Source organism: Salvelinus namaycush, unplaced genomic scaffold (genome assembly GCF_016432855.1).
Source record: "Salvelinus namaycush isolate Seneca unplaced genomic scaffold, SaNama_1.0 Scaffold1013, whole genome shotgun sequence".
Taxonomy (NCBI): domain Eukaryota; kingdom Metazoa; phylum Chordata; class Actinopteri; order Salmoniformes; family Salmonidae; genus Salvelinus; species Salvelinus namaycush.
In genome coordinates this window covers 82193-93775 of record NW_024057691.1, presented here as the reverse complement: position 1 = coordinate 93775, position 11583 = coordinate 82193, and the positions used below count along the sequence as shown (strand labels likewise).

The 11583-nt window shown below is 46.5% G+C and overlaps 1 protein-coding gene across 1 annotated transcript; it reads left to right on the top strand.

Moving 5' to 3' along the window:
* Positions 1-1928: 1928 nt before the first annotated feature.
* LOC120035297 (glutenin, high molecular weight subunit PW212-like) lies at positions 1929-11295 on the top strand (the record flags this gene model as incomplete). The annotated part of the gene is made up of 2 exons (XM_038982084.1): positions 1929-3666; positions 11248-11295. Coding segments are annotated over 2 exons (1786 nt in total), but the record flags the coding sequence as incomplete, so codon positions are not given.
* Between the last annotated feature and the right edge of the window lie 288 nt (positions 11296-11583).

Below are 11583 nucleotides of genomic sequence, written 5' to 3'. Positions count from 1 at the left end.
CTCTCTCTCTCTCTCTCTCTCTCTCTCTCTCTCTCTCTCAGGAGTCTAATTGGATACAGCTGCATCTTGACGAGGGGGTGGGGTCAGCTCTCTAATCATCCATTAGCCATTGAGTCGACCAATCAGCTGGTTGGGGAGGCTTCCAGGAAGCCATCTCCTGAAACACACACACTCAAATACAACACAGAAACTGGGGAACGTAACACTTGGATGGTCCCATGTAGATGGTTTGTTTACTGTAACCCTATCCCTTACTGTAACCCTAACCCTTACTGTAACCCTAACCCTTACTGTAACCCTAACCCTTACTGTAACCCTATCCCTTACTGTAACCCTAACCCTTACTGTAACCCTAACCCTTACTGTAACCCTAACCCTTACTGTAACCCTATCCCTTACTGTAACCCTATCCCTTACTGTAACCCTATCCCTTACTGTAACCCTAGCCCTTACTGTAACCTTAACCCTTACTGTAACCTTAACCCTTACTGTAACCTTAACCCTTACTGTAACCCTATCCCTTACTGTAACCCTAAACCTAACCCTTACTGTAACCCTATCCCTTACTGTAACCCTATCCCTTACTGTAACCCTAGCCCTTACTGTAACCCTAACCCTTACTGTAACCCTAACCCTTACTGTAACCCTATCCCTTACTGTAACCCTAACCCTTACTGTAACCCTAGCCCTTACTGTAGCCCTTACTGTAACCCTAGCCCTTACTGTAACCCTATCCCTTACTGTAACCCTATCCCTTACTGTAACCCTATCCCTTACTGTAACCCTAGCCCTTATTGTAACCCTTACTGTAACCCTAACCCTTACTGTAACCCTAGCCCTTACTGTAACCCTAGCCCTTACTGTAACCCTAGCCCTTACTGTAACCCTAACCCTTACTGTAACCCTAACCCTTACTGTAACCCTATCCCTTACTGTAACCCTATCCCTTACCCTGAAAATGGGTTTTAACAAACAGGACAATCAATGGATGGAATATAACATGGTTTTATTATATTTTTATATATTGATATAATGTTTTATTTTGTTTAGTTTTTTCTTTCTCCCACTCTTTTTATGTTTTAACAGAATAAAACAATAAAACCAAGTTAACGTATAATGTTGGTGTTATATTCATCCAACAACACTACGGTTGAATATATCTCTCACCAAACCTGTACTGCCATGCAGAAAAACAGTTGTTTTAGAAAATCACTTCATTTATGATCCTAGGAGGACACCTACTGGCCCTTTTAAGTATTACATACAAAATAAAGTTATTTTTTTCATATATAACATTTAACTTGGCAAGTCAGTTTAGAACAAATTCTTATTTACAATGACGGCCTACCGGGGAACAGTGGGTTAAACTGCCTTGTGGTTTAAACTGCCTAATGAAACACAAAACACATTAGTGTTTCATTAGCTAGTTATCTAAGTTACTTACTGACTAAGCTTCTTCTTATTCATGTTGTCGTTGGATTTCAGGTGGAGTGGCATTGCTGACAGGCCAGCATGTTGACAGGCCAGCATGTTGACAGGCCAGCATGTTGACAGGCCAGCATGTTGACAGGCCAGCATGTTGACAGGCCAGCATGTCGACAGGCCAGCATGCCGACAGGCCAGCATGTTGACAGGCCAGCATGCCGACAGGCCAGCATGTTGACAGGCCAGCATGTTGACAGGCCAGCATGTTGACAGGCCAGCATGTTGACAGGCCAGCATGTTGACAGGCCAGCATGTCGACAGGCCAGCATGCCGACAGGCCAGGGCCCATTTCACAAAGAATCTGAGTAGGAGTACTGATTTAGGATCAGTTTTGCCTTCACACTGAGTACAATTACATTGACAAGGAGGATGCTGTTCTATAGATCAACATCCTTACTCTGAACATGGGCTCTGGAATAAAGCTGTTGCACAATACTTTGCAGATCAGTCGTTTCACCACAGGGCCCTAGAGAAGGGGTAGGGAACCCTGTTCCTGGAGCGCCACAGGACCCTAGAGAAGGGGTAGGGAACCCTGTTCCTGGAGCGCCACAGGACCCTAGAGAAGGGGTAGGGAACCCTGTTCCTGGAGTGCCACAGGACCCTAGAGAAGGGGTAGGGAACCCTGTTCCTGGAGCGCCACAGGACCCTAGAGAAGGGGTAGGGAACCCTGTTCCTGGAGTGCCACAGGACTCTAGAGAGGGGGTAGGGAACCCTGTTCCTGGAGCGCCACAAGACCCTAGAGAAGGGGGAGGGAACCCTGTTCCTGGAATGCCACAGGACCCTAGAGAAGGGGTAGGGAACCCTGTTCCTGGAGTGCCACAGGACCCTAGAGAAGGGGTAGAGAATCCTATTCCTGGAGTGCCACAGGACCCTAGAGAAGGGGTAGAGAACCCTGTTCCTGGAGCGCCACAGGACCCTAGAGAAGGGGTAGAGAACCCTGTTCCTGGAGTGCCACAGGACTCAGGAGAAGGGGTAGGGAACCCTGTTCCTGGAGCGCCACAGGACCCTAGAGAAGGGGTAGGGAACCCTGTTCCTGGAGTGCCACAGGACCCTAGAGAAGGGGTAGGGAACCCTGTTCCTGGAGCGCCACAGGACCCTAGAGAAGGGGTAGAGAACCCTGTTCCTGGAGCGCCACAAGACCCTAGAGAAGGGGGAGGGAACCCTGTTCCTGGAATGCCACAGGACCCTAGAGAAGGGGTAGGGAACCCTGTTCCTGGAGTGCCACAGGACCGTAGAGAAGGGGTAGAGAACCCTGTTCCTGGAGTGCCACAGGACCCTAGAGAAGGGTTAGGGAACCCTGTTCCTGGAGCGCCACAGGACCCTAGAGAAGGGGTAGAGAACCCTGTTCCTGGAGCGCCACAGGACCCTAGAGAAGGGGTAGGGAACCCTGTTCCTGGAGCGCCACAGGACCCTAGAGAAGGGGTAGAGAACCCTGTTCCTGGAGCGCCACAGGACCCTAGAGAAGGGGTAGAGAACCCTGTTCCTGGAGTGCCACAGGACCCTAGAGAAGGGTTAGGGAACCCTGTTCCTGGAGTGCCACAGGACCCTAGAGAAGGGGTAGGGAACCCTGTTCCTGGAGCGCCACAGGACCCTAGAGAAGGGGTAGGGAACCCTGTTCCTGGAGCGCCACAGGACCCTAGAGAAGGGGTAGAGAACCCTGTTCCTGGAGCGCTGCAGGACCCTAGAGAAGGGGTAGGGAACCCTGTTCCTGGAGCGCCACAGGACCCTAGAGAAGGGGTAGAGAACCCTGTTCCTGGAGTGCCACAGGACTCAGGAGAAGGGGTAGGGAACCCTGTTCCTGGAGCGCCACAGGACCCTAGAGAAGGGGTAGGGAACCCTGTTCCTGGAGCGCCACAGGACCCTAGAGAAGGGGTAGGGAACCCTGTTTCTGGAGCGCTGCAGGACCCTAGAAAAGGGGGAGGGAACCCTGTTCCTGGAGCACCACAGGACGCTAGAGAAGGGGTAGAGAACCCTGTTCCTGGAGCACCACAGGACGCTAGAGAAGGGGTAGAGAACCCTGTTCCTGGAGCACCACAGGACCCTAGAGAAGGGGTAGGGAACCCTGTTCCTGGAGCGCCACAGGACCCTAGAGAAGGGGTAGGGAACCCTGTTCCTGGAGTGCCACAGGACCCTAGAGAAGGGGTAGAGAACCCTGTTCCTGGAGCGCCACAGGACCCTAGAGTAGTTCTATACAGCACCGTCTCCGTTCAACCCAACCCCTTTCCCTGTGTTTCAACTGGTCGTTCTGTACAGCACCGTCTCCGTTCAACCCAACCCCTTTCCCTGTGTTTCAACTGGTCGTTCAGTACAGCACCGTCTCCATTCAACCCAACCCCTTTCCCTGTGTTTCAACTGGTCGTTCTGTACAGCACCGTCTCCATTCAACCCAACCCCTTTCCCTGTGTTTCAACTGGTCGTTCTGTACAGCACCGTCTCCGTTCAACCCAACCCCTTTCCCTGTGTTTCAACTGGTCGTTCTGTACAGCACCGTCTCCGTTCAACCCAACCCCTTTCCCTGTGTTTCAACTGGTCGTTCAGTACAGCACCGTCTCCGTTCAACCCAACCCCTTTCCCTGTGTTTCAACTGGTCGTTCAGTACAGCACCGTCTCCGTTCAATTTAACGTTCTATGACTATTCTATTACGTTTTGATGTGCTGAACGCAGCCCTGACTAACTGAGCTAATTGATCAGTTCAGTGATTAGCCTAAATTCAACACACCTGGACTTCCAGGTCGATTAAATCAAAAACATGAAGTGGCCGCGGCCCTCCAGGACCAAGGACACCTACCCTTTCCCTAGAGGTATTAATCAGCGCTTATGAACTGAATATTGTATGTGAATGTCCATATATATCAATGACACTAAAACATGGGTTGAATTGTTCAGCAACATTTGCAGTAAATGCTAATATGGCTTTGGTGATGAGAGGTATGTATGTATTGTCATCTCCCTATCAGACCACTGCATGCTGGGACAAGGTCCTTACCTGGGAGTACAGCAACAGTCTGTCTCACAGCCATTCTGTTAACATGTATCCAGAAACAAGGTCCTTACCTGGGAGCACAGCAACAGTCTCTCTGTCAACATGTATCCAGAAACAAGGTCCTTACCTGGGAGTACAGCAACAGTCTCTCTGTTAACATGTATCCAGAAACAAGGACCTTACCTGGGAGTACAGCAACAGTCTCTCTGTCAACATGTATCCAGAAACAAGGTCCTTACCTGGGAGTACAGCAACAGTCTCTATGTCAACATGTATCCAGAAACAAGGACCTTACCTGGGAGTACAGCAACAGTCTCTCTGTTAACATGTATCCAGAAACAAGGACCTTACCTGGGAGTACAGCAACAGTCTCTCTGTTAACATGTATCCAGAAACAAGGTCCTTACCTGGGAGTACAGCAACAGTCTCTCTGTTAACATGTATCCAGAAACAAGGACCTTACCTGGGAGTACAGCAACAGTCTCTCTGTCAACATGTATCCAGAAACAAGGACCTTACCTGGGAGTACAGCAACAGTCTCTCTGTTAACATGTATCCAGAAACAAGGACCTTACCTGGGAGTACAGCAACAGTCTCTCTGTTAACATGTATCCAGAAACAAGGTCCTTACCTGGGAGTACAGCAACAGTCTCTCTGTCAACATGTATCCAGAAACAAGGACCTTACCTGGGAGTACAGCAACAGTCTCTCTGTCAACATGTATCCAGAAACAAGGTCCTTACCTGGGAGTACAGCAACAGTCTCTCTGTCAACATGTATCCAGAAACAAGGACCTTACCTGGGAGTACAGCAACAGTCTCTCTGTCAACATGTATCCAGAAACAAGGTCCTTACCTGGGAGTACAGCAACAGTCTGTCTGTCAACATGTATCCAGAAACAAGGACCTTACCTGGGAGTACAGCAACAGTCTCTCTGTCAACATGTATCCAGAAACAAGGTCCTTACCTGGGAGTACAGCAACAGTCTCTCTGTCAACATGTATCCAGAAACAAGGTCCTTACCTGGGAGTACAGCAACAGTCTCTCTGTCAACATGTATCCAGAAACAAGGTCCTTACCTGGGAGTACAGCAACAGTCTCTCTGTTAACATGTATCCAGAAACAAGGTCCTTACCTGGGAGTACAGCAACAGTCTCTGTCTCGCAGACATTCTGTCAACATGTATCCAGAAACAAGGTCCTTACCTGGGAGTACAGCAACAGTCTCTCTGTCAACATGTATCCAGAAACAAGGTCCTTACCTGGGAGTACAGCAACAGTCTCTGTCTCGCAGACATTCTGTCAACATGTATTATATGCAACCACTGAAATTCATACCAACAGCTACGGACGCAATCACTGACTCGTATTCACTTTGTGTACTTGTCCCATTCTTAAATGTTGTCTGGGATATACAGTGCCTTTGGAAAGTATTCAGAACCCCTTGACTTTTTCCACATATTGTTATGTTACAACCTGAGCTCAATTTCAACTCTCATAGCAAAGGGTCTGAATACTTACGTAAATAAGGTATTTCTGTTTTTTATTTGTAATAAAAATATATATATAGTTGAAGTCGGAAGTTTACATACACCTAGCCAAATACATTTAAACTCAGTTTTTCACAATTCCTGACATTTAATCCTAGTAAAAATGCCCTGTCTTAGGTCAGTTAGGATCACCACTGTATTTTAAGAATGTGAAATGTCCAGAATAATAGTAGAGAGAATTATTTATTTCAGCTTTAATTTCTTTCATCATATTCCCAGTGGGTCAGAAGTTTACATACCCTCAATTAGTATTTGGTAGCATTGCCTTTAAATTGTTTAACTTGGGTCAAATGTTTTGGGGTAGCCTTCCACAAGCTTCCCACAATAAGGTGGGCGAATTTTGGCCCATTTCTCCTGACAGAGCTGGTGTAACTGAGTCAGGTTTGTAGGCCTCCTTGCTCGCACACGCTTTTTCAGTTCTGCCCACAAATGTTGTATAGGATTGAGGTCAGGGCTTTGTGATGGCCACTCCAATACCTTGACTTTGTTGTCCTTAAGTCATTTTGCCACAACTTTGGAAGTATGCTTGGGGTCACTCTCCATTTGGAAGAACCATTTGCGACCAAGCTTTAACTTCCTGACTGATGTCTTGAGATGTTGCTTCAATATGTCCACATAATTTTCCGTCCTCATGATGCCATCTATTTTGTGAAGTGCACCAGTCCCTCCTGCAGCAAAGTACCCCCACAACATGATGCTGCCACCCCCGTGCTTCACGGTTGGGATGGTGTTCTTCGGCTTGCAAGCCTCCCTCTTTTTCCTACAAACATAACGATGGTCATTATGGCCAAACAGTTCTATTTTTGTTTCATCAGACCAGAGGACATTTCTCCAAAAAGTACGATCTTTGTCCCCATGTGCAGTTGCAAACCGTAGTCTGGCTTTTAATGGCGGTTTTGTAGCAGTGACTTCTTGCTGAGTGGCGTCTCATGTTATGTCGATATAGGACTCGTTTTACTGTGGATATAGATCATTTTGTACCTGTTTCCTCCAGCATCTTCACAAGGTCCTTTGCTGTTGTTCTGGGATTGATTTGCACTTTTCGCACCAAAGTAGGTTCATCTCTAGGAGACAGAACGCGTCTCCCTCCTGAACGGTATGACGGATGCGTGGTCCCATGGTGTTTATACTTGCGTACTATTGTTTGTACAGATGAACATGGTACCTTCAGACATTTGGAAATTCCTCCCAATTATGAACCAGACTTGTGGAGGTCTACAAATTTTTTTCTGAGGTCTTGGCTGATTACTTTAGATTTTCCCATGATGTCCAGCAAAGAGGCACTGAGTTTGAAGGTAGGCCTTGAAATACATCCACAGGTACACCTCCAATTGACTCAAACGATGTCAATTAGCCTATCAGAAGCTTCTAAAGCCACGACATCCTTTTCTGGAATGTTCCAAGCTGTTTAAAGGCACAGTCAACTTAGTGTATGTAAACTTCTGACCCACTGGAATTGTGATACAGTGAATTATAAGTGAAATTATCTGTCTGTAAACAATTGTTGGAAAAAATACTTGTGTCATGCACAAAGTAGATGTCCTAACCGACTTGCCAAAACTATAGTTTGTTAACAAGAAATTTGTGGAGTGGTTGAAAAACTAGTTTTAATGACTCCAACCTAAGTGTATGTAAACTTCTGACTTCACCTGTGTATACAGTACATGTATTTTTTATGTATGTATGTATGTATGTATGTATGTATGTATGTATGTATGTATGTATATATATATATATACAGTGTGTACGTATATATGTGTGTATATATGTTTTGAGTTAGCTAGCCCTCCTTCCGAGCACAAATTGGTCGTCACTAGTTACCACAAACACAAAGTCATAAACCCCGCCTATTTCTACTAATTCTCTTCTTAAAATGTAATTTTTAACCTAAGCTTAACCCTAACCTTAACCACACGTCTAACCGTATGCCTAACCATAATCAAATTAAGACAAAAAATAAGCTAATTTGTGTTTTAATTTTTACAATATAGCCAATTTTGACTTTGTGGCTGTGGTAAACAAGGATTTATGTATGCCCTAGATGACTGAACAGGTGGTGCTGTTTTAAAGCCACGATGTAGAACATCGTTTAGAAGTTATAGAAATGCATGTATTAATGTCAAAATGTATTATTGCCACGCTTATTCTATCACAAACACCTTAAACTTTAAAATTATAATATGTGAGACAATTTTATTTTATTTTTGGGGGGGGGGGGGATATATAAAAACATCCTTAAAGTATGACTTTTTTGAAAGTTCTGTTATTGTCTCCACTAGAACAACAAAAAAATACTTAAATACATGTAATTTTGTTTTTGAAAAATGAAATTGACATACTGTAGAATACCATTCATTCCTATGGAGGACTGTTCCTACTGGGGAGTGCCAATATGGCCGACCGGTGGCTTCAAAGCCTCTCATTGGCCAATACACAGCACCAGAAATCCAGGTTTTACATACATGATTGGTGGTAACTTGTGACAACCGCGCGAAGTGGAGTGCCAACAATTTTGCACATGCCCAGAGCAGGGCGCAAACCAATGACGTCAGCTAAGACCACAATCATTGCTTGCTGCGATGGGGCGAAGAGAGAGAGGTTTTACTCTCTCCAAACATCTGTCCAAAATAAACCCAATGTGTTTCTATGGGCCTATTTTGGGCCTAAGCCTGTCACCTGCCTTCCTGCCTTTGGGAAAATGACTCCCATTGTTAGGTCGGAGACATCTCGTCATTATATACAGATCTCTGATGCTGCTGGTTTGAATGGAGTTTGTACAAAGTAACCATTTGAGGTTGTTGTTACAATACAAGTGAGGCCGCCCAAGACATCTAGCACGGGGTTAGACGTAGGACGGGGTTAGATGTAACATGGGGTTAGATGTAGCATGGGGTTAGATGTAGCATGGGGTTAGACGTAGCACGGGGTTAGACGTAGCACGGGGTTAGATGTAGCATGGGGTTAGATGTAGCACGGGGTTAGATGTAGCATGGGGTTAGATGTAGCATGGGGTTAGATGTAGCACGGGGTTAGATGTAGCACGGGGTTAGATGTAGCATGGGGTTAGATGTAGCATGGGGTTAGATGTAGCACGGGGTTAGATGTAGCACGGGGTTAGACGTAGGACGGGGTTAGATGTAGCACGGGGTTAGACGTAGGACGGGGTTAGATGTAGCACGGGGTTAGACGTAGGACGGGGTTAGATGTAGCACGGGGTTAGATGTAGGACGGGGTTAGATGTAGCATGGGGTTAGATGTAGGACGGGGTTAGACGTAGGACGGGGTTAGATGTAGCACGGGGTTAGACGTAGGACGGGGTTAGATGTAGCATGGGGTTAGATGTAGCATGGGGTTAGATGTAGCATGGGGTTAGATGTAGCATGGGGTTAGATGTAGCACGGGGTTAGATGTAGCACGGGGTTAGATGTAGCATGGGGTTAGATGTAGCACGGGGTTAGATGTAGCACGGGGTTAGATGTAGCACGGGGTTAGATGTAGCATGGGGTTAGATGTAGCACGGGGTTAGATGTAGCACGGGGTTAGATGTAGCATGGGGTTAGATGTAGCACGGGGTTAGATGTAGCATGGGGTTAGATGTAGCACGGGGTTAGATGTAGCATGGGGTTAGATGTAGCATGGGGTTAGATGTAGCACGGGGTTAGATGTAGCATGGGGTTAGATGTAGCACGGGGTTAGATGTAGCATGGGGTTAGATGTAGCATGGGGTTAGATGTAGCACGGGGTTAGATGTAGCATGGGGTTAGATGTAGCACGGGGTTAGATGTAGCACGGGGTTAGATGTAGCACGGGGTTAGATGTAGCATGGGGTTAGATGTAGCATGGGGTTAGATGTAGCATGGGGTTAGATGTAGCATGGGGTTAGATGTAGCACGGGGTTAGATGTAGCATGGGGTTAGATGTAGCACGGGGTTAGACGTAGGACGGGGTTAGATGTAGCATGGGGTTAGATGTAGCATGGGGTTAGATGTAGCACGGGGTTAGACGTAGCACGGGGTTAGATGTAGCATGCGGTTAGATGTAGCATGGGGTTAGATGTAGCACGGGGTTAGATGTAGCATGGGGTTAGATGTAGCACGGGGTTAGACGTAGCATGGGGTTAGATGTAGCATGGGGTTAGACGTAGCACGGGGTTAGATGTAGCATGGGGTTAGATGTAGCATGGGGTTAGATGTAGCACGGGGTTAGATGTAGCATGGGGTTAGATGTAGCACGGGGTTAGATGTAGCACGGGGTTAGATGTAGCATGGGGTTAGATGTAGCATGGGGTTAGATGCTCTGTGGTTGGTCTGGTTTGGTCCAATGCTATACCAAAAACAACAGAATGACAATCTAGATTATTTTAGTATGAATTTATCTCTACAATTATAATAACCTTATAATAAAGGACAAGAAATACTTACGGTTAATAGTACATGGAGTTAGTTTTCTAATTCTAACTACTTTAAATTATCTGAAGTAAAGCAATATTTTTCCCTATAATTCATAACGTATTTTTTATCTTTTGTTTTCCATGAATGTCTTCCCTTTCTTAAAACAATTCCTTTTGTCTTCACTCTGAGCATGAATAAAGGTCTACAACCAATAGTTGAACTGCACAGTAGGTGAATTGTGTTTCAGTTGACTACAGTGAGGAGCGTTGAGAGGAAAACAAGGGGTTTAGATTAGGTGTTATAAAGAGTGCGAGGGGTGGGCGAGCGAGAGAGGCGGGGGGGGTGGATGGGAGAGAGCGAGAGAGCGGAAGGTGAGGACTCCAGGGCACCAACGGATGGGCCTGTGGACCTACTGGACTAGACCTGTGGTTACTAATCTCTCCATGTCATTCACTGCCATTTCCCCAGCGCAGAACTGTCTGCCCAACACACACACACACGAACCCACCAGATGAACCTGTTTGTCTGTAACAGAGGAAGAGAAAGAAAAAAAAATACCCGCTTGCCATGCTGAAAAACACATGCCATCACCACCAACCTCCCTCTGTTTTCAACTGGTCCGGAAAACCATAACCCTCCTGCATTGCACAATGGGGCTCCAAGCACAGCCTGGGGAGAGATGTGGTGAACCGTGAAAGTGTGACTGATGGAGAGAGAGAGGGAGGAGGAGGAGGAGGAGGAGGAGGAGGAGGGGGGGGGGGGGGGGGGGTTGTTGAAGTTATGAAGAAGATGGTTCCACTCCACTCCCTTCTTGACTCTCTCGCCTGGTCTCTGTTAGGTCCTCCAGAGTTTTCCCAGGACTGGCTTTCCTAGCACTTCCTGTTAGCTGGTAGGCTAATTGAGATGCTAACAACATTACTGTACTGTACTGTAGGCCTACTGAGGAAGAATTGACAGGGCAAGGCCTAACAAGAGGTTTGAGGTATCTACAATAGAACTACCACTGTCCTAACCTGTAACCACCTACTCCTTGTACTCTAACTGTTCATACACATCGTGGGGAACCGCTGGAACCAAAAGGAATGATGAACAGTAATATTCCATATTAGTAAACAACAATTTTGCCGTTTCATACTGACACATGCACCGTTGTACCACTAAACATGTCAAGGAG